The sequence below is a fragment of the Podarcis cretensis genome (genome assembly GCF_951804945.1).
Source record: "Podarcis cretensis genome assembly, chromosome: 3".
NCBI lineage: Eukaryota > Metazoa > Chordata > Lepidosauria > Squamata > Lacertidae > Podarcis > Podarcis cretensis.
The window spans coordinates 112,266,133-112,289,669 of record NC_137172.1 but is presented as its reverse complement, the minus strand read 5'-3'; the positions used below and the strand labels follow the sequence as shown (position 1 = coordinate 112,289,669).

The 23,537-nt window shown below is 45.0% G+C and overlaps 1 protein-coding gene across 2 annotated transcripts; it reads left to right on the top strand.

Annotated features, from left to right (window-relative positions):
• The first annotated feature begins 508 nt into the window (after nt 1–508).
• ANKEF1 (ankyrin repeat and EF-hand domain containing 1) lies at nt 509–23,242 on the top strand. 2 transcript variants are annotated; one of them, XM_079969796.1, is made up of 10 exons: nt 509–711; nt 4,629–5,014; nt 7,118–7,317; nt 9,726–9,875; nt 12,286–12,409; nt 13,183–14,008; nt 18,868–19,094; nt 20,252–20,505; nt 21,757–21,900; nt 22,675–23,242. In XM_079969796.1, the coding sequence occupies exons 2-10, from the start codon at nt 4,672–4,674 to the stop codon at nt 22,834–22,836; spliced, it is 2,430 nt and encodes an 809-aa protein (XP_079825922.1). In that variant the 5' UTR covers nt 509–711; nt 4,629–4,671; the 3' UTR covers nt 22,837–23,242. The 2 variants fall into 2 exon arrangements, with proteins under 2 accessions (XP_079825922.1, XP_079825923.1); XM_079969797.1 differs by lacking the exons at nt 509–711; nt 7,118–7,317 and having other exon boundaries at nt 4,868–5,014.
• Nucleotides 23,243–23,537: the final 295 nt, after the last annotated feature.

Sequence of the window (23,537 nt, the reverse complement as noted above, 5' to 3'; positions counted from 1 at the left end):
CGTTTCTCTGTCCCAGCTCCTGCCAACCTAGCAGTTTGAAAGCACACCAGTGCAAGTAGATAAATAAGTACTGCGGGAAGGTAAATGGTGCTTCCGTGTTCTGTTGCGCCAGAAGCGGTTTAGTCATGCTGGCCACATGACCCAAAAAGCTGTCTGTGGAGAAACGCCAGCTCCCTTGGCCTGAAAGTGAGATGAACACCACAACCCCATAGTTAACATTAACTGTCCAGGGGTCCTTTACCTTTTTTATTTTTAGTTGAGATTCCTGCATTGCAGGCGGTCAAACTTGCTGGCTCTTGGGGTCCCTTGCAAGGCTCTGGTTCTAGACGTGTTGGCAAACTGGTGGCCTTCGGGCTCTTCTCCGTTTCATCTCCCCTTCCACGTGATTTGGGGAATGAGATGTGCTTGGCTCCTGCGCTCTGCTTTCCGCAGCGAGCCGGCTTGCCATTGTTACGCGCGCGCTGGCGCGCTTCCTCTCCCTGGTTCCGTTGCTATAGGAGCTCCCGTCTAACAATCCCCTCCTCCCGCTGGGTGCTCCGGGGACACGCTCGTTCTCGCGGACGCTGCCACCCGCCCAAGGAACCATTCCTGCTCTCTTGCCATCAGCCCGCGGAGGAAGCGGGGAAGAGTCATGCCCATCTACGAGGCATCTGGGCGGCTGCTTTCGTCTGGTCTCCTCCAGCTCTCCTGGAGCGTCAGCAAAGCTTGCAGGTAAGCTGCTGGAGTCGCGGCAGGTTAAAAGGAGAAAGAAAAAGGAGGAGCGGGCGAAATCCAGGCAGATCTGGCCAGTAGTGGTCATTGTTTTTGCGGGGTGATGTAATCCCTTAGTGCTTCTGTCTAGAAAAAGGAATCTCGGGGAGCCCTGCGTTGGGAATGGTGTTGCAGCCCAAAGAGCCCAGCGCCTTTAAAAGGACCGAACAGATTGATTGACAAGCAAAGGCTATTGCGGACTTCATCACATACGCGTAGAACTCTTCATGCGCTCGGTGGTAGGCTGCTCTCATTCAGGCTCTGTTGTTTGTCTTTTAAGGGACCACTGAGTTGACTCGGAGTTGCTTTGCTGATGAATTGTAAATACTTATAAGTCATACCTGCAGATAGAACTGCAGCAGGTGAACTTTATTGCCAGCTATCCCCAAGTCATAAAGGAGCTCTTTGGGGAAATTTATAGTTTACCTTACAAACCATTGTAAACAGTTAAAGTCGTCGGTAGGATCTGAATAACACTTGTAGTTTAATGGTGAATTTTGGATATAATGGAGATGTAAAAGATTTGGATTATTATAAAAGATGCAGGAGGAAATGGTTAATAATAGGACCCACAAAGGGGAGGAGGGGAATCCAGGAGATTCTTTGGAATCTTGTTTTTATGTTTTATGTTGTATGTTTGTGATTATAAAATTTTAATTTGAGAAACCAAATAGTTTCATATAAAAATTATTAAATAAAGGATCTCTTGGGGAAATAATAATAATAATTCAAATTTTACAATTCTATGACTATTATTGATGAGGGCAGATTCATATATTCTTGTATATAGATCTGAATCTTGTGTCTTGACTATATGTCGGTGAGCATGGGAATGAATGATGAGCTAGAAACATATTGGGTTTAATTTATTATTATTATTATTATTATTATTATTATTATTATTATTATTATTATTTTAAACCATTCTCCATCAATTAATGAGAAAAGGAACTATGAAAATTGGCAAAGGGGAGAGAAACTGCAGGTGAAATTATCATGAAGCAGCACTGGATTTGGGGTGGTGAAGTCTGTTCCCCTGCACAGGGCACCAAGCCAAGGGGGCACAAAATATTATTATTATTATTATTATTATTATGAAGAAGATCCATGCAAAAGCAACTGTATCAAAATGAATTATTGTGAAAATAAGAAAATTTGAGGGCAGGGGGCACTAAATTATGACTTAGCTCAGGGCTCCATATCACCAAAGTCCGGCCCATGGGATAAGTTTGGTTGCGCTCACCTTATATTCAGAGTGGCTGAGGCTGTTTGTAAGTGTCCTTTCTTCAAACCATCTGCCGGCAGCCTTCCCAGGTGTTCTGTCCTTCCTGAAAACTCAATGACGGCTCTGACCAGGCTTTTCTGTAAATCACAAAAAGCTGGGGTATGTTTGTGTGTGAAGGAACTGCCTAATATGTACCTGACAGCTGTTTGTTGCTTTTTTTTAAAAAAATGAGGCCTTTTACTTTTAATGACATGTAAAGGCAAGCATATAGACTTCCTTTAAAAGCAAAAGTGGGCACACCAGTTTCAGATGCTTGGTAGGCAGTCCCTCCAGATGCACTTCATTTAAAGTTTAGGGGGTAATTCCATGAGGTTGTTCCTTTCCCATGGGGCATATTATTATTATTATTATTATTATTATTATTATTATTATTATTAGGAAATGTGTGCAGCTGGACAATCTGCAGAATGCTGGGGAAATGTTTAATGGAAATTGGGGACAATATGCACATCATAATCACTGCACCATGGTAGGTAATCTCAACTCCACACCCACCCAAACTTAGGGGAATTCTGAAGCACCTTGTGAATGAGACAGCAAAATGGAAGGGGAAGGAAACTTTTGAGAAATTGGAGGCAGGTTTCCAGCACAGAGCCCCCAGGTCTGGACAGAAGGTGATACCTGGTGTGTCACAAAAGCTCTGCCTGCAGGTTTGGCCTCCAGGCATTCAACCCTTAGTGCTTCCATGCCACCCTAGATAACCTAAGAAGAGCCTGCTGGATAAGACGAAAGCCCATCTAGTCCTGCATCCTGTTCTAACAGTGGCCAATCAGATGCCTCTGAGATGCCTACAAAGGGACCCAACTTTAGTCTGCCATTAACCAGCCCCCATCCACCTACCTTCTTACTTACAGGGGTTATTCCTGGCTGTTCCTCCTCCTTAGGCTCAGCTTTGTCCTTGTAGAAGTCAGCAGAGAGGAGGATGGGGACAAATCTAGCCTTTGTTGACTCGGTCTGCTGTTGGCGCTGCTTCTGCTTATAACTTGCCTCCTTTCCTACCAGCCTCAATGGGCACCAGCCATCAATAGCCTTGTCCTCCATGTCTAATCCTCTTTTAAATCCATCCAGGTTGGATGTCACATGCGTGTGTGAACTTGCTTTGTTTGTCGTGCTTTGGGTTTGTTGTCTTGCACCTCTGACCCTCAGGTTTCACAAGGAGGCTTCTCGCAATGTGTGCAAACATCACAGCACCCGTATTTGCCAAGAGGTTGAGGGTTTATTCTTGAGGCTCAGTTGACACACTCCTAGAAACTAGAATTTTAAAACAGATTCAAGTGAAAGCTAATGTGCCAGTCCATCTTTGACTTATGGCATTGTTGCTATGTTGCACTGTTGCATCATCAGGAGTATTAATGAGTTGCAAACAGCAATGGCAAACAGCAGTAGCAAAGGACAACTGACTGCAAACATAAGTGTGGTGGCCAGTGGTGACTGGCGCCCTTTGGGTTGAGTGGAAGGTAGGGACATCAACAGTCCGCACAGCCACAGCCAATGACAGACAGAGCCAACTAATTCTACTTTTGTCTCCATCCTCCTGCCTGTTTGGAGTTCTACAAGGGCAACATTAAGTCTAAGGAGAAGGTTACTTATGTAAGCCACTGCTGTGGCCTGTGTTTTGTTAGCCCAAAGATGGAAAACGAGTGAGGTCCCAACCAAAGAAGAATGGCAACTTAAGCTGACAGAATATGTGTAGCTTGCAGACTTAACATATAGAATAAGAGAGCAAGAAGAACATATGTTTAGAGAAGACTGGAAAACGTTTATTGAACACATGGGGCGATATTGGGTATACTTGAAAATGTTGGCAGCATTAAGATAAATTCAGCAGTGTAAACAAGATTTGACAGATGTAATAATGGAAAACTGAATGGCAGTGGCGGAGCTTCATGCTCCAGCACCGGGGGGCAGAGAGCAGGTGGGGGCATAGCTCCCCCCATGCCTGTCTTCCTCCGCCAGTGCTGAATGGTATAGTTTTTGTAAAATATGCAAGGATTTGTGATATGCAAAATGAACCATGGAAAGAGAAGAAGGGAAGTCATTGATACTTTAAGGATGTTTAAATGAGTATTTTAAATTGTAAAACAGAAAATTTAAGTGTGTGTGTGTGTGTGTGTGTGTGTGTGTGTAGACTAAAGAGGAGGAACATGACAGGCAATGCCACCTGCTGTAAGAAGATAGGCTGGTGGGAACTGGCTGAAGGGAAACTGAAGTTGGTGGGGCAATATCCCATTCATTTTAAAGGACCAGCTTCCACTGGCTATGGTAGTGTGGCATGCTTTACTGTGTCATGAGCCACAGGCAGAGGGCCTTCTCAGTGGTGGCACCCACCCTGTGGAACGCCCTCCCATCAGATGTCAAGGAAATAAATAGCTACCTGATTTTTAAAAGACATCTGAAGGCAGCCCTGTTTAGGGAAGTTTTTATGTTTGATGTTTTATTCTGTTTTTAATCTGTTAGGAGCTGCCCAGAGTGGCTGGGGAAACAGTCACATCCTTTAACAGATATGCTTAACTGCCACAGCATAAATGGGGTACATCGTAGAATTCCATTACAAAAGAGACTCATTTTTCTCCCATTTTCTCCTTCTGTCCAGAGAACCACCTCTATGAGAATATCCTTCCTTCGGTTGATTGAGAATGTTGGCTGACAAAAGGCTCGAAAACCTACAGATCTACAAAGTTCTCCAGTGCGTTCGCCAGAAGGACAAGAAACAGATTGAGAAGCTCACCAAACTCGGCTACCCGGAACTCATCAACTTCACCGAGCCAGTCGATGGAGAGGCTGCTCTTCACTTGGCCTGTGTTGCCAATGACATTGACATGTGCAACTTTCTCTTGGAGCTCGGAGCTCATCCAGATGTTCAGGATCGGATGGGGCGCACCCCTGCGATGAAAGCCGCTGAGCTGGGCCATGACTTGGCCTTGGATGTATTAGTCCAGGCCGAGGCAGACATGACCATCGTTGATGTGGAAGGAAAAGGTAAAGAGAATCAGGTGTTGGCAAGGGAGGTGGAGATTTCTCTTGTAGCTCAAGAAGTACAATCCACATTGGGGCACATTTCAAAGTGCTGGCTTTCACCTTTAAAGCTCTAAACCATGATTATTTAGTTAAATTTGTTAAGTTAAACTAACTGAAAATAGCTTGCAGATACTTAATGGGCTTAGGATTTTATTTCTGTTAAGTGATGAATTAATATGTTCACCATACGGTGAAGATCTAAGGATGTTAATGTTTAAGTTAAATTTCATAAAAATTGGGATTTGGAAAACCGTTAAAAGGAAATGCAATGAAATTCAACCAGGGGAAGCGAGGAAGTCACTTAACAAATTTAATAACTGTAATTTTCAATAAGGCTATGGTTTATGTTTGTTTGTCTTGTGTGTGTTTTTGTTTGTTTGTTTGTTTGTTTATAATATTGTGAAAACTAATAATTTTTTTGGAAAAATAAATAAATTAAAGCTCTAAACCATGGGTAGGCAAACTAAGGCCCGGGGGCCGGATCCGGTCCAATCACTTTCTAAATGCGGCCCGCGGATGGTCTGGGAATCAATGTGTTTTTACATGAGTAGAATGTGTCCTTTTATTTAAAATGCATCTCTGGGTTATTTGTGGGGCATAGGAATTCATTATTATTATTTTTTCAAAATGTAGTCCGGCCCCCCACAAGGTCTGAGGGACAGTGGACCGGCCCCCTGCTGAAAAAGTTTGCTGACCCCTGCTCTAAACAGCTTGGGGCCAGGTTACTTGAAGGATGATCTCTTCCCATGCATACTTGCCCAGACCCTGAGATCTTCATCTGAGTTCCTTTCCCAGCTTCCCTTAGCTTAGCTAATGAAGTGAGTCAGGTATCTGCTAGGAAAAGAAACTTGCATTACTTTATTAAAAAAAATCAGAGTCCTTTCTGTTGGGGATAATTCAGACTGAAATCCCCAGGTGCCAGAAAAAGTTATTTATGTATGTGACAACTGTGGCCCGTGTTTTGTTAGCCGCAAAATGGAAAATGAGCGAGCGAGGTTCCAACCAAAGAAGATTCACAACTTAGGTTCACAGAATATGTACAACTTGCAGACTTAACATATAGAATAAGAGAACAAGAAGCACATATGTTTAGAGAAGATTGGAAAATGTTTATTGAATATATGGGAAATAACTGTGTACAGCTAAAAACACTGGCAGCATTAAGATACATTCAAAAGTGTCAATAAGTTTTGCGGATGTAATAATAGAAAACTGATTGGTATAGTTTTTTTCTAAAATATGCAGGGATATGTAAATTGAACCATGGAAAGAGAAGAAGGGAAGTCATTGATATCTGAAGGATGCAAAGTGTTTATTTGAAATTGTAAAACAGGAAATTTAATGAAAATCATTTAAAAAAAAAATCAGTAGTGACACCCATCCACCACCGGTTGATAGAATTAGGCTGTGAACCATCCTGATATCTACAGACGAAGGGCGGTCTATAAATTCAATCAATAAATAATAAAATAACTAGAATGTCATTCCCAAAGATACTCTCCTGGCACCCACATTATGGTATTTAGATACCTGCTGAAGATCATTTTGATTTCCTTGGCCTTCATATTAATTATCATGGGTACAAATATCCATGCTTTTTTTTCTTAAAAAAATGTTTAGGGGTACTCTCATTTTCCTACTCATATTGAAATACTGCCCCTCAATGAGGCCAAACTTAGGTTCACAAAATGTTTCGGGGTATGCGTCCCCCCCCCGAAAAAAAGCACAGCAAATATCTGGTGCATTAGTTCTTTGCTCCATTTCCCCCCCTTTGCTAGTTTCGTATTGATTCCTCATTGTTTCAACTGATGTGCTTATGCTGTTTTTAGTAATGTATATTTTGGTGTTGTGATTTTAACTAATCGGTTTGAGTGTTTATTTTGGTTTGGATTGTATTGGTATATTTTAATGCCTCTGCCAACCTCCCTGAGCACTTAGTTATATGGGCAGTACACAAAGGCAATAAGCAGATTATTTTACTACTTGGCATTTAGTGGTTGGTCTCTCTTTTCAGGATCACGGCTCTTTCCCTGTTAAGCCACTCTGCGACTATTCTTCACACAGGTGTTCTGTTTTACTGCATTCTGCCCACCAAACGGCACTTCCGCTGTGTTCAGATGGTCCTGGAATATGGGGCGGATGTTAACAACTGCACTTTTGAGGGGAAGCCAGTTTTCGTACAAGCCTGTGAGCAGGCGCATGAGATCAGAGACATGTGCATGACATTTTTGGAGAGAGGAGCAGACCCTAATGCAACAAACCCAGTAAGAATGTTCTTAGCCATTCTAAGAGTGGGGAGTGGAATGCCGACAGGCGTAAGCATAATAATAATTAGGGCTGCAGTGGCTAATTGGTTAAATTAAGCAACCATAAAAATGCTTTAAGAATATTTATTATCCTGATCAACCAGGCAGCAGATCATATATAGATATATATATTTAGTGGTACCTTGGGTTACAGACGCTTCAGGTTACAGACTCCGCTAACCCAGAAATAGTACCTCAGGTTAAGTACTTTGCTTCAGGATGAGAACTTAAATTGTGTAGCAGTGGCACAGCGGCAGTGGGAGGCCCCATTAGCTAAAGTGGTACCTCAGGTTAAGAACAGTTTCAGGTTAAGAACGGATCTCCAGAACGAATTAAGTTCTTAACCCGAGGTACCACTGTATACATGTATAGATATATATAACACATACAGTGGTACCTCGGTTCTCGAATGTCTGTGTTGCTGAACATTTCAGAACCTGGACACCAAAAACCAGGAAATAAATGCTTCCATTTTCAAACGTGCCTCGGAAGTTGAACGACTTCCGCTGTGTGCTTTTCAATTTTTCAATTTTCTCAATTGCATTTGCAGTCAGCCCTTTGTGCCTCGGTTTGCGAACGTTTCAGAACTCTGGCGGTCTTCCGGAATGGATTACGTTCGAGAACTGAGGTGCTGCTGTAACTTGAAAAACTGCAGATAGTAAGGAAGCGCATAAAAATAAATTCACACTAAAATACCGGTGAATTTCCAGGAAGCCTTTTTTATGTATGGATATTAAGAAATTGCAAACTGATGTGGACATTTGGAGATGACTGGGGAAATGAGAAAAGGGGAGAAATGGAGATTGTCAGATTCATGTATCCCTCCTCCCGGCGTTATCAAGACACACTAATACACATGTAAATTCAAGATAGGGAGCAGGCCACAGAAATATCTCATGTTTTCTGCTAGGATTGTGATCTTTTTCAGAGAGGCCTGCTTTGTACCTGAAACAATGGCTCCCATTGTACACACAGTCCCCTTTTTTCTAAGGTAGAGGAGAGGGCAGCAAGGAACTACTTTGCAGCCCTAACCCCTGTTCATGGCTTCCATTCTTTAAGACATTTCCTCTTGTAGCACCCTGCTTGTGGTTAACGCTTAGCTGGAATGAAATATTCAACGCAGCAATAGAGAAATTAAAATAATAATTTATTTGTCAGACAAATAAATGAGAGGCACAGTGGTATATGGTTACCAAGCTCTGGCCTGCCCTCCTGCCATTCTGGCCAGCACTTATATTTCCTTAATCCAGCCCCCTTGCTCCTCCTGTGGCTGCCTCTGTCCAATCAGCCTGGTTGAAATTCCTATTGGCTGTTTGCTAGAACCAATCACAAAAGATACACCCATTTCCTTTTGCCCTTTTATGGGAAACAAAAAGCTATATATTCTATCTATAAATGACAAATAAGTAGTAATATATCTTACATGTGTCTCAACAAGGAACCTTAATTACCAGCTCACCTCTTGCCCTCCTTGCCCTATTGCCCTCCAAAACAAATGGTTAATCTTAAATTTTTATCTTAAACAGATGTCAAGGATCTTGAGTTCACATCATCATTGAAAGATCTCCTTCTCTTGGAGGTCTTTAAACAAAGGCCTGACAACCATATGTGTGCTCTAATGATGTTTCCTGCTTGGCAGGGGGGCTGGGCTGATGGCTGATGGCCCCTGTGATCTCTTCCAACTATATGAAATAAGAATCTAGCATAAGGATTTAACATTTCTTTCTTTCTAAATCCTTTGCATAATTACATTTAAGCCAATATATTTAATACATAACATAGATAGCTTTTTAGAAGAATAAACCTTCTCAAAGTAAAAAAGGAAGGAACAGTTTCCAGCCTCAAAATAAGATAGGAAGAAACCTATCTTCTCCAGCCAAGCCAGTTGCCTTTTTCACTGCTCTTGACCTTTCAACCTTAGGAAAATATGGCTCAAGTTTAATGGGAGGCACATGGTTTTATTTTACTATTTACCCACTCTTAATTATGTTTATCGCTTTTTTTATCTTCTGTAATATGTAGGGTCAGTGTAACCTTGGCTCTCAGCCTGTAATTCCCTTTTTACGACTTCGAGAATTGTTTTCTGCTATAAATCAGGGGGCCCCCTTGTCCAGGAGAATAAACATTGCCAAGGTTCTTAGGCAGCTGGTCTTCTGCCTGGCATAAACATTTGAAAATCTTTAAGCTCTTTTTAAGATACAGGCCTTAATCAAAAATATAAGCTTTGATAAAAATGCAGGCTTATGATTAGATGCCTCACTCTGAACCCCCCTCCACTTTTTGCAATATGGTAAATGAGCAAATATGTGTTAATTCTCTCTCTCTCTCTCTCTCTCTCTCTCTCTCTCTCTCTCTCTGATCTGCAGGCGACCGGCCGCACAGCCCTGATGGAAGCAGCCAGAGAAGGGGTTTTGGATGTGGTCCGCGGTATTCTTGAGAGAGGTGGAAATGTTAATGTTTTTGACGATGAAAGACACCATGCCGCACATTTTGCTGCCAAAGGAGGGTTTTTTGAGGTATTCTTTGTTGGTGGTGTCAGAAACAAAGGTACCCAGCCCAAGGAACTCTCTCGGTTAATTACTAATAATCAGGCTTGGCTAACAGAGGGGATCCCAGAAAATCCAATTTGGCTTTTTCCCAAAGCACACTTTTTAGAATGTTTAGCTTGACCCAAATAGGAAGAAACATGGAGATACTATAGTGGTGTGCTATGGTGAGAGGGATGCGGGTGGCGCTGTGGTCTAAACCACTGAGCCTCTTGGGCTGGCTGATCGGAAGGTCGGCAGTTCAAATCCCCATGACGGGGTGAGCTCCCATTGCTCTGTTCCAAATCCTGCCAACCTAGCAGTTCGAAAGCACACCAGTGCAAGTAGATAAATAGGTACCACTGCGGCGGGAAGGTAAAAGGTGTTTCCGTGCCCTCTGGTTTCCGTCACAGTGTTCCGTTGTGCAAGAAGCAGTTTAGTCATATCCCAGAAAGCTGTCTGTGGACAAACACCAGCTTCCTTGGCCTGAAAGCGAGATGAGCACCACAACCCCATAGTCACCTTTGACTGCACGTAACCGTCCAGGGGTCCTTTACCTTTACCTTTTTTGTGTGCTACTCCCCTGCACAGCCTGAGGGTCATTGTCCTGAAGGAAGAGCCAGTGCTGTTCAGCACCACTCAGCCTCTGCCTCCTTCAGGGAGGGAGAATCTTGAAGATCTGGAGAGCAGTGAGGAGTCATGAGGATGGTTTTGAAAGTGGCAGATAGCTAGTTAAAGAGTCAGAATAATGATCCCTTTGGGTAATAAAGGTAAAGGGACCCCTGACCATTAGGTCCAGTTGTGACCAACTCTGGGGTTGCGGCGCTCATCTCGCTTTATTGGCCGAGGCAGCCAGCGTACAGCTTCCGGGTCATGTGGCCAGCATGACTAAGCCGCTTCTGGCAAACCAGGGGCAGCGCATGGAAACGCCGTTTACCTTCCCACCAGAGTTGTACCTATTTATCTACTTGCACTTTGACATGCTTTCGAATTGCTAGGTTGGCAGGAGCAGGGACCGAGCAACGGGAGCTCACCCCGTCACGGGGATTTGAACCACCGACCTTCTGATCAGCAAGTCCTAGGCTCTGTGGTTTAACCCACAGCGCCACCCGCGTCCCTTTGGGTAATACTACATTTTATATTCAATATTTCTTTGTGTGGTTTTTTAAAAATAGCACCTGCAAAGGGCCCAGTCTAGATTGGGAGTGGTTTTGTGCAATACCATAAAAAATTGGAGCCCACCCTCAAATTTACTATTTGCCCAAAAGGTGAAGCTGCATAGTAGCAACTTTTGTCCCAAGGCAATTGCCAATTTCAACTGGGAGAAGGGATTTATTTTGGAAGTCACTGCAGCAATGATGGGAGGAGGATTAAACTCCTTATCCCTGTGCCTCAATTCTGTTGTGGATCACGGCTCCCCACGCAGGGCTCGTATGGGATAGCGGTGGGCTTTGGCCATCTTTGGTAGTGAGGCCGAAATTTAGCACCCCCAAAGGAATCTTCTCAGTGATGGATCTTCTCAATTTTGTACCCCCTCGGCTTGGCGCCCTGTGCGGGGAAGCCAACTTCGCTGCTCTAAATTGGGCACTGTTTTGAAACACCCACACAAATGCAGAGACACATTTCACGTGATATGGAGTTTGGCCCTTGTCAGAAGGAGAAAAAGGCTTATTTTAAAGCACAGGTGGGCGACCTTCGGCTCTCCAGACCATAGCTGACAACTTTTCCCTTTTCTTGCGAGGAATCCTATTCAGAATAAGGGGATTTCCCTTTAAAAAAGGGAAACGTTGACAGCTATGCTCCAGATGTTGCTGGACTCCAACTCCCATCAGCCCCAGTGAGCATGGTGCCGTGGTCAGGGAATATGGGTTTTGTAGTCCCGCAAATTTTGAAAAGCTGCAGGTGCTCCAGACCTTGTCTTAAGTGGGGGTATTTCTGTGCAGGAATTTTGCCCTCTCACCATTACACAGCCAAGTATTAATTAGGCCATGGATAGGCAAACTAAGGCCTGGGGGCCAGATCCGGCCCAATCGCCCTCTAAATCCGGCCTGTGGACAGTCCAGGAATCAGTGTGTTTTTACATGAGTAGAATGTGTCCTTTTATTTAAAGTGCATCTCTGGGTTATTTGTGGGGCATAGGAATTCTTTCATTCCCCCCCCCCAAAAAAAATATAGTCCACCCCCCACAAGGTCTGAGGGACAGTGGACCAGCCCCATGCTGAAAAAGTTTGCTGACCCCTGTATTAGGCCTTTCTCTGGTGCCCCAGCTTATATAGTTACAGCTGTTCAGACTATTTAAATGGCATCCATTTGCTGCAATTTTGCTGAGAAGAAAACAGGTACAGTACATTTGGTTAAAGTATGTCTGTCTTGGTTTAATGGTGTTGACTTTGCTTCGCAGATCCTGAAGCTTATTTCCGCCTACAATGGAGATGTGGGTTTGATAGCCATGAATGGAAACACGCCGCTGCATTACGCTGCTGCTGGGGGTTATGCAGAGTGTTGCAGATTTATAGGTCAAAGAGGTAAAGGATGGTTGTCTGAGAATGAAGCGCTCCCCCCAACCCCGGGATAAACTCAGGGGTTCAGTCACCTGATTCAGTGAACAAAAATCCACTGCACTCAAGCAGGAACAAAGCAATCTTGTTTCGGTGCCTGTAATATACTGCATCAGGGTGGTCCAACCCACAGCTGTGGCCCCCGATGCCTTGCTTGGCGGCCTTCAGCAACATTCAGGAAAATGACATCTTAAAGCCTTAAGAAATTTTTGTGTGAAATCTTGTTAGAAAAAGCACCCACGTCTGTTTGCGTATGAAATTGGTTTACTGGTTGCATGTATTGAATCTGTTAAATACACAATATGTATTTAATCAAATATATTAACTGTGTATATTAAGTAATATCAAATATATTGCAATGCTTTAATTTATGATATGGACATTTAATTTGTGGGGTGGCCTGTGGATTGTTCGCACATCCACAGAGGTGAGCAGGTTGTGTGCTGGTGTGTGGTGCTTGTGTCCAAGCAAGGGAGTGTGTGAAAGAATGTGGGCTGGCCACACCCACCTTTGGCCACACCCACCAACTGCATGTGACCCCCCCAAGGGTTGATCAAGGATGGATGTGGCCCTCCGGCCAGAAAGGGTTAGTCACCTCTATTCCGTAAGAATCTTGAGAGCCATAAAATGAATGAGTCAACCACGGTTTTGATGATTCCCCAGGTGTTGAGACTTTCTTTTGACTCATTTTCTAAGATTTTAGAGCTGTCTTCATTGGAACTTACACTTTTGCCTTTTAGGCACTGACCCTACATGGAGGAACCTAGAGAAAAAGACCCCGAGGCAGGTGGCTAAAGACGGTGGATTCAAAGCAGCAAGTAAGGAGATTCGTAAGATTGAGCGGCGCTATGCCAAATATTCCAAGCCCAAACCTGGGGTGAAGAACCCCAACCCACCCTGGGCTGTTAGGCTACACGACTGGACCGTAGAACACCAGGCAAGTCTTCGCGAAGCATTTGAGATCGCAGATCGAGGGGACGGGGCCGTGAACAAGGAAGATTTTGTGTCCATCATCGAAGAGAGGTGTCCATTTGTGGAGGCTGAACAATTAATGACAATTGCTCAGGCTCACGAGAAAACGCGAGCAGGAGGGATTAAGTTCGAGGAGTTTCTTAAGGGCAACCGGTTCTTGCAGAAAGCCTTCCTCCTTACATCTTATGGTCCCAAGAAGAAGAAACCCAAGAAAGCGAGAGGCAGGAAAGCCAAGTTTGTTGCCCCTATGCCAATCTGCGTCATTCCGGAGAGTGCGTACCCGCGGCGGGCAGATGGCGGGCCGCCCGAGTACATGATCGAAACCTATAAGAACGTGACGGACTGCAACCGATTCAATCGGGACCACCCTCCCGAGCACCCCATCCAAGATGATTCCTGGTGGTACATTGACGACCCGTTGAAGACTTTCGCCCACATCAACTACCTCGCTAAAGACGGAGACCTTTCGTCCATGAAGAAAGCCTTTGAGGCAGGGGTATCAGTGGACATACGAGACCATTTCTACAAAACTCCTTTGATGGCCGCTTGCGCAAGTGGGAACATCGAAGTGGTGAAGTTTCTCCTGGAAAGAGGGTGGGTTTACTTCCTCTGGAGGCTTATTGGGCTGGTGGGCATAGGAGGCAACCCTGTAGACACAAGTAATGTGGGATTTATGTGGGAATGTTGAGGAAGAGGATGTATTGATGAAACATTATCCTTCCTCACTCACGCCAGTGAGCAAGCAGGAGAGCACATTCCCTTGCAGATAGTTGGAAGCAAGTTGATGGATTTGTTAGAATCGTTTAACTTATGCAATCCAGTCTGGATTGTTTCTGGTAAGTTCCCCCTTTTATTTCCCTCTTAAAATAATAATAGCACAAGACAGTCTTCTTTAAAAGTAAGAGTAAAGTTTTACTTACATTCAGTTCACAGCAGTAATCTGAAGGCAGGCTTGATCTTGGGGTTACCAGTGGCGTAGCGTGGGGGTGCAGGGGGGCCGGCCGCACCGGGCGCAACATCTGGGTGGGCGTGCTCACCGCCTCCGGAGTCGCCGAAGAGCCTCGGGCGCAGGCTGTAGCAGAGCCCCATGTCTCGCGGAACCGACGAGCTGTGCGCGCGTCCAGGCTGAAGGTGTCCGGCAGGCAGCGGCTCTCAGCGCTCGCCGTGGTCCCCACGTGTCAGGGCTGCGGAGGGAGCGTCAGGCAGCCCCTCCTCACAGCCCCGCCGGTGCCACAGCTGCTGCAGCTGCTGGGCCATGTTGCATTTTCCTCGCTTCTCTGCCCTCCTCCTCCGGGCAAGCGGCGTTGTTTGGGCGGCAGCGCCAGCGGCAACTCAGCTCAGATCACCTGACACGGACCTGCCGCCGCCGCAGTGGCTACCTTACCGTAAATACCCCAGCCCAGACAGCAGCAAGAAGAAGCTGACAGCGGCGGCAGGTTAGGGGTTAGGGGCGCAAATTACTTGCCTTGCCCCGGGTTAGGGGGCGCAAATTATTTGCCTTGCCCCTGGTGCTGACAACCCATGCTACGCCGCTGGGGGTTACAGTTACATTTGTACAGAAAAGAAGTCTTAGCTACACCTCAGACTTTCTGCTTTGTGGCTTCCATCCTCTGTAAGGATGACCCATGTGTTAGCTAAGAGCCAGGAGAGGCGTTCCAAGAGAGAAGTCTGAAAAGAGAAAAAGGGAATATGGCTGTGTGGCTAGCCCTTTCACAGGGTCTGCTAAGCTCATGCACATCTACCTGGTCATACACAAGGGCAGGAGGCTCCAGAGCAGGTATGGCAGGAAGTCCTCCCTGTCTGGAGCCACATTCCCCTAGGTGTCCACTCTAGGCAACAGGAAAATGTTGTACTTGACTGCTTCAGTGATGATACATCCCCCAATTTATGAGGGGTGTGTCCATGCCCTGTGCAGGGCATTCAGAATTTTGCGGTTGACAGAGTGCAGACACTAAGGTCAGTGGGCATCAGGGACTGGGCAGATGAGGAATGGTGGAGACCACCTCTGCATCCTGACCCCTCCAGAGAGGAGGAAGAGGAAGACAGAATAGATTTACAACAGGGGTTTGAGGGAGGTCACAGCTCAGAGGCAGATGAGGGGGGGAGTTGGGAAATAATGGGAGAGGAGGAGGCAGGAGCGAAATGGCAGCTGGCTGATATGGTGTCATTAGAAAGCATTCCAGACCCTCCATGTCCCAGAATCCAGCAGGCCTTAAAAGTAGGAGAGTGAAGAGCTCAAAGACAGAGGGCCACCTAATAGCACCCATAGAAGTGACAAATGAGGAAGTGGGAGAAACAGAGGGTGGAGATTCACTCGGGACAATGCCTTCATCCAAGAGGCTGGGTTATTTGTAATATTAAAATGAAAATGGAGGGTAAGAAACTTTCCCTTGTCTTGATACTTTCCTGGGCAACCAGGCAGGAGCCGCTGACACCATCCTGACAGTGGGTAGTAGTAGTAGTAGTAATTATTTATTTATTTATTTATTTATTTATTTATTTATTTATACCCTGCCCATCTGGCTGAGTTTCCCCAGCCACTCTGGGCAGCTTCCAATCAAGTGTTAAAAACAATACAGCATTAAATATTAAAAACTTCCCTAAACAGGGCTGCCTTCAAATGTCTTTTAAAGATAAAATAGCTGCTTATTTCCTTCACATCTGAAGGGAGGGCGTTCCACAGGGCGGGCGCCACTACCAAGAAGTTGTGGGTAGCTTTGGACAGGCCACCAAGTCTTACCCTATCCAACTTCACAAGATGGTTGTGAAGGAAGCAACAGAAGGCTGCACTCAAAGGGACGGGCTAGAACAGTAGTCAACTTTTTCATATCCTTCCTTTAACCCAAAGATACACTTGGAGACCCATTTCTTTGTGTGTTCCTTGTGGTAGAGGTGCTGTTGTCTCCCACCTTAGTTCAGGCTGCAGGCCAGTAGTAGTGTGTCCTCACCCATGAGTTGAAGACAAATGGCTATGTCCAGCACAAGTGACCATTGTGATGTGACAGCCTAGGCAAGTTGTCATGGTGGGAGCAATGGACCAGGACTGAGGAGATCCACAACCAGATCCTTCTTCAGCCATGGAACTCATCTGGTGACCTTAGGTCAGTCACCATCTCTAAGCCTAACTAACCTAACTCAGATTTGTTGCAGAGTGAAATGGGGTGGGGGAGAATGCAATGCATGATAGCCTTAGCCCCTTGGAGGAAAGGCAGTATATAACTGTGTACATATACCTTGAGGGACGTGGGTGGCACTGTGGGTTAAACCACAGAGCCTAGGGGTTGCTGATCAGAAGGTCAGTGGTTTGAATCTCCGCGATGGGGTTGCTCAGTCCCTGCTCCTGCCAACCTAGCAGTTTGAAAGCACGTCAAAGGGCAAGTAGATAAATAGGTACCACTCCAGCGGAAAGGTAAACGGTGTTTCCATGTGCTGCTCTGGTTCGCCAGAAGCGGCTTAGTCATGCTGGCCACATGACCTGGGAGCTGTACGCCAGCTCCCTCGGCCAATAGAGCGAGATGAGCGTCGCAACCCCAGAGTCGGCCACTACTGGACCTAATGGTCAGGGGCCCCTTTACCTTTACCTTTACCTTTACATATACTTTGAAGCACATTTAAAGCACGTGACTTCTCCAAAGAATCCTGGGAAAGGTAGTTTGTTATGGGGTGCTTGGAATTGTAGCTCTGGGGGGAGTAAATTACAGTTTCCAAGGTTCTTCCAGGGAACTCATGTACTTTAAATGTACCGTTCCGTATGTGGATGCTTTGACCTTGTTGGCAAACCGCTTAGAGATTGGCTTAAAGAAAGGTGTTGCATCAACTGTTGTCAGGCAGCGGAGGAACCAACCCCCATGGCTGGTTGCCAGGAATGGACAAGACAAGGGAAAATCCTTATCATCTGCTTTTATTCAATATTCACAGAGAGAGGCTTAGAAATGTGGCCTCTCGGAATAATGTTGTTGCTCCGAGTAAATCTCCGCTTCTCTCCCACTTCCTCAATCATCATCCCTTCTACGGTTGGTGCTGAGGGCCCTTTGCTCTCCTATTTTTAAGACTCGCTGGGTTCTGGGAGATGATGGGTCTGGAATGCTTTCTAGTGATAATGTATCAGCCAACTGTCAGCTGTGACCTCCCTCAAACCCCTGTTGTAATTCTGAATGGTCTTCTTCTTTGAAGGGTCAGGCTGGGGAGGTGGGCTTCACCATTCCTCCTCTACCCAGTCCCAGACAATTGTGTACCATCATTGTGGTGATGAATAATGGCAGTTGGTCAGGGCCGGATTTAGGTTTGATGAGCCCCTAAGCTACTGAAGGTAATGGGGCCCTTTATATGTCCAGCTGTCCTTTGACAGGAACAAACTGTCTCTGTTTTTTGTGTTGAATATACCATATTTTTCGCTCTATAAGACACACTAGACCACAAGACGCACCTAGTTTTTGGAGGAGGAAAACAAGAAAAAAAATATTCTGAATCTCAGAAGCCAGAACAGCAAGAGGGATCACTGTGCAGCGAAAGCAGCAATCCCTCTTGCTGTTCTGGCTTCTGGGATAGCTGTGCAGCCTGCATTCACTCCATAAGATGCACACACATTTCCCCTTACTTTTTAGGAGGGGGAAAGTGAGTCTTATAGAGCAAAAAATACGGTATGCTATATGGTAATTTATGGACTCATTGCTTACATCATAGGAGCCTACAAACCACAAAACACTTTTGCTGTATATAGGTTTTGTTTTATTTGGTTTTTATCTTATATTTTGGAAATGTACATCCAGGTATGGTTTTTTCCTTTAATTTTTTTTTTTGGGGGGGGCAAGAGAGTGGGGCCCTAAGCTATAGCTTGTTAGCTTACATGTCAATCAGGCACTGCAGTAGTTGTAACAGAAACCGGCATTGGTGTGTGCAAATTATTGGAGATTCATCCTCCTTGTCTGCCATCATGGGATTGTTATCTATCACATGGCGGTGTATGTTTTCATTCCACAGAATGGGAAGTGACAGAGACAGGATGTTTGTGTTACTGTGTTCCGTGAAGTGGGACGATTGTCCTTTGTTCTTTTTCTCTTTGCTGTCTGATGCTAGAGAGAGAGGGAGCCATGTTGCAGTGCTCTGTGTGTGTTTATATATAAATAAAGTAGATTAGCCAAAATGCTGAGTTGCTGAGGTCTGTTACACAAGCTGCACTCTGTGGATCCCTAAGTGTGCTGATGTCTGTTGGCATCGGTCTCTATGATGTTCGGGAAGAAGAAAGCTTTTGAAGCTCCCGAACGATCGACCAGGAGGGAGAGAACATGCCAGTCGGGCATGTGTCTCTGCCAGGGTCCTACACGAGAGTAGGATGGATCCTAACAAATCAGGTCCCTTCTCATTGGAATTCACTGAATTGAAATTCCTCAAATGTCCCTATGTGACAAAACAGCATATTTCTAATATAGAGAACAATTGTTCTTTGCCTGCAGGGCTAATGTGAACGCAACAGACAATTTCATGTGGACTGCTCTCCACCATGCATGCCATGCAGGCCAGCAGGATATTGCTGAGCTGCTCATCAATTCTGGAGCAACAGTAGATGCTATTTCAATCAACTATGGAACCCCATTGATGAGAGGCCTTGAGAGCTGCCGACTGGACACGGTTCATCATTTGGTCAACGCCGGTGCTAAGCCTCAGCTGACAAACAGAAAAGGTAAAACCTTTGTGTTACTGCTAATTGACAGCCAATGCAACCTTTAAATTAGCTATGGTGTTTCATCAGTAACTTCTGACCTAGACAGGAAATTCAATCATTGCCCCTTTACATTTTCTTTTTCTTTTTTTAAAAAATAACTCTTTCCAGCTTATGTTGTTGTTTTTGTTTAGTCATTTAGTCGTGTCCAACTCTTCATGACCCCATGGACCAGAACACGCCAGGCACTCCTGTCTTCCACTGCCTCCCGCAGTTTGGTCAAACTCATGTTCATAGCTTCGAGAACACTGTCCAACCATCTCGTCCTCTGTCGTCCCCTTCTCCTTGTGCCCTCAATCTTTCCCAACATCAGGGTCTTTTCCAGGGAGTCTTCTCTTCTCATGAGGTGGCCAAAGTATTGGAGCCTCGGCTTCAAGTTCTGTCCTTCCAGTGAGCACTCAGGGCTGATTTCCTTCAGAATGGATAGGTTTGATCTTCTTGCAGTCCATGGGGCTCCCTGTCTGTGGAATGCTCTCCCTAGGGAAGTTCGTCTGGCACCCTCATTATGCACCTTTAGACACCAGGCAAAAACATTTCTTTTTAACCTGGCCTTTGGTTGATCTGATTATATCCTATGCCCTTGTGTGTGGGGTTTTTTGGGGGAGGGGGCTATTGGGTTGTTGTTTTTATTTCTATTATGTATTTTGTGGTTTTATGTCTTGATTTTATTCTGTAAACTCAGGCCTCCTCGACCTCAGCCCTCCAGATGTTTTTGGCCTATAACTCCCATGATCCCTAGTTAGCAGGACCAGTGGTCAGGGATGATGGGAATTGTAGTCTCAAAACATCTGAAGGGCCGAGGTTGAGGAAGCCTGTGTAAACTGCTCTGAGACCCCTGGGTATAGGGTGGTACATCATGTCAATAAATCAATCAATCAATAAATAAATAAGAAAGAGGTAGGCGCCAATGGATTCAAAATCCAATCATTTTACAATGCTTCACCACTGAACTTTATGCACCCAGGTTAGTTGTATCTCAATAGCATCTTTACCACCCAAATACTCTGGGCTCCCATCCCACTCTGTCCCTGTATTCTTGGTGACATGGAATCACTCTGGAATCAGGCAGAAGAACGCCACTGCCCTCACATACTGAGCCACCTTCTTTTTACAAACAGGACAAAACGCTCTGGAAGTTGCAAAGGCTTATGCTGACACCCGGCTGGTCCACTACATTCAAGACACGCTGGACCGCATGCCGAAGCCACCTGACAGCAAAGGGGACAAGCAGAGAGGGAAAAAGGGGGCCAGGCCAAAGGCACCGGCCAAAGCAGCCTCAGCAGCCTCAGGAGCCCCAACCACTCCAGCAACGCCCGGCACTCCCAAGCCAAAGATCCCAGATCCTGCGTCGAAAGAGTCTGTGAAAGAGGAGGTAAGGCGATGCCATGGTTCCGCACAAGAGATTTCTTCAATGGTGGGTTCTCCAGATGTTGCTGGACTCAACTCTCGTCATCCCCAGGCAGCTTGGCCAGGGGGTGATGGGAGCAGAAGACCTCAACAGCTTGCATGGTAGCCAGAAGCATCATAGCCAGACACTGGAGAGACTTGTCTGGAGTAAGCATGGATGGACCAATGGTATCAAATAGTGTGGGAAACAGCCTTATTAGAAAAACTAACCCATAAACTGAAGCTGACAAAGGGACAAATAGAAGAAGATGCCTTTGGCCTGGTATAGCTCCCCTTTATCACATACACAGCCCAACAAGACAATGACACGAATCCGCCAACAACATACAAATCAATCTGGCTAACCTGATCAAAAAATGCACACACACACACACACCCCACTCACACACAAAAACAAATCTCACTACAGCCAATCAAAGACAACCACCCACACCCTAGACCACCCCAAGCTTTCTCACCACCAAGGAAACACAACTAGTGCCACCTGACCCCACCCCACCCCACGCCTCCCCCTCATCCCCCCTTTTCTTCCTAACCTAACATTGTATGTAACACTAATGTCTCACAACAAATGAAACTGATCTGTAGAAAGCACAACTTGAAGAAAGAGACAATGCACATAGTTTTGTAAACTAAGAAATCTTTACTACAGGGGTAGGCAACTTAAGGCCCAGGGGCCGGATCTGGTCCAATTGCCTTCTCAATCCGGCCCACAGACGGTCTGGGAATCAGCATGTTTTTACATGAGTAGAATGTGTGCTTTTATTTAAAATGCATCTCTGGGTTATTTGTGGGGCCTGCCTGGTGTTTTTACATGTCAAAGAGATGTCAAAGAGAACAACAATTACCAGACTTTTAGAAGACATCTGAAGGCAGCCCTGTTTAGGGAAGCTTTTAATGTTTAATGTATTACGGTATTTTAATATTCTTTTGGAAGCCGCCCAGAGTGGCTTGGGAAGCCCAGCCAGATGGGTAGAGTATAAATTATTATTATTATTATTATTATTATTATTATTATTATTATTATTATCAGTGCTCACATTGCAATGGGGGAGCAGCCTCCATGACCCCCATACATACTGCGACAGCCCCCTGCTTTTGGATTTTGACACATAACGAGAAACTTGGGTTGCAAAAAGGCCTATTCCGGCTAATTGCGTGAGACATTTACGACACACACAAACACTTGTGCAACTGATGATGTTCTGTGTTTAAGATTCTACCGTCATCGGAAACAATCGCTGAGAAATCTCTCTTCGAGGAGAAGAAAGAATCCCTCAAGGATAATGTCGTCCATCTGAATTCACTGATAACCAGAGGAGCCACAAGGAAAGTTAATATCACTTTCACACCACAGAGGGTAAGTATGTCTGTAAAAAAAGACCAGCTCCCTCTGCTGATCTTAACACCCGAGTGGGTCTCTGGGGAAGAATGTGGTAGAATGGCTTATTTCTTAGTGTTCCACTCATCTGAGGGGGGAGGAAATGACCACAAAGAAATTCTGTTCTTGAATATTTCCCCTATTGGGAGTTGTAGGTGACAGGATTGTATATGATGCTTCAACTCTGCTGGAGTACTTCCGCTCCATAATTCTGAATTCTTTACAGCTAGATGTTGCTAACTTTATTCCAGAGCCCAGCAGTACTGGGGAGGGGTTCAGTTTGTGAAAAAAAAATCCAATGCTTTTTTTCTGGGGGGGACGCAGGGGTACACATACTCCTAAACATTTTGTGTATCTAAGTTTGGCCTCATTGAGGGGCAGTATTTCAATATGAGTAGGAAAATGAGAGTACCCATAAACATTTTTTTAGGGGTGGGGAAACGCACTGAAAATATCCTTCTGGAAAAGCAAGCCGCCTGGAAAATATAAAACTTGGGAATAAGCGAGATAGTAACTGGAGGTTGCCAATCTTTCTGGGTACCATAAACACACTATGATCAAGAACACACCAGAAACCTATACCATAGGCTACAAAAGAATGCTTCTTTCAATCCTAAATTCAGCATGGCGGGGGCATGGGAGGGGGTGGTTATAAAATATATCAACCATGCTTTTTTCCTTCCGTTAAGAAATGTATGTAAGGAATGCTCTTACGTGCTGAGTCTTAATTATGGGATCCTTTTCTCTTTCAAGACTTGGAGTCCAGAAGCAACAACCCAAGACCTTCTAAGGAAGAGAGAGATGCGCCGGCAGCGTTTTAGTTATGAGGTGGACTTCGATGACTTTATGATGCCCTTTAAGAGGAACTTTATGGAGAAAGCCCGTTTGTTACAACAGGGTGCTATTTTGCATTAATCACTGTGGAATTCCTGCAAGGATGTCCCGGAAGGAAAGGATCCAGTTCCGAAGAGGGCAAGAATCATGTTATCCTGAACTGTGATGGAAGTTTCGCTTTGTTCTTTAGTTATGTAATTTCAGTACAGGGCATGCTCAAAGTATTCAACCAGGAGGACCACTCTGTCTTGCATTTGGGAATGGATTTGTTTTCATTTATTTATTTTTTAGCAACAAGTTGGAAGATTAATGTACATTTCAGGAAAGTGGGAGTCCAGCTACCCTACTGCATTGCAGTTGACTTTTTATTACCCTCTCCCAGTCATCCAGATCTGAAACCATCTCCTTGCTTAAAAAATAGACTCTATCCTGCTACCGAAACTTGAAACCAATTATTTCCAGGTGCTATAAATATCCAGTGTACTGAGCAGTGTTGGTGATACTTCTTAAATCTAAGGCAGCTGTAGAATTTGTGCAAGTCCGCAGAATTTTCCCATGAGAAGAATGTCCTGGTGCTTACGGGTGTGTAGGTTTTTCCTTATTTTTTGTGGGCATGTCGTGGGTGGGATAACATAAAAGCAATACAGATATAATACAGGAAAGTGGTCTGGGTGATTCCTAGGAGGAATCTACACACATATAAAAACCGTTCTGAAAATGCTTTAAAAAAAAGTTTTTAACAATACATGGAATTTTCCATAAGGCTCACCATCACCATCTAG

Coding starts and splice junctions, on each gene's coding strand:
- ANKEF1 (XM_079969796.1), top strand. CDS start 4,672: ATGTTGGCTGACAAAAGGCTCGAAAACCTACAGATCTACAAAGTTCTC. Junction 7,318..9,725: donor ACCCTAATGCAACAAACCCA/GTAAGAATGTTC, acceptor TCTGATCTGCAG/GCGACCGGCCGCACAGCCCT. Junction 19,095..20,251: donor TCAGCTGACAAACAGAAAAG/GTAAAACCTTTG, acceptor TTTTACAAACAG/GACAAAACGCTCTGGAAGTT.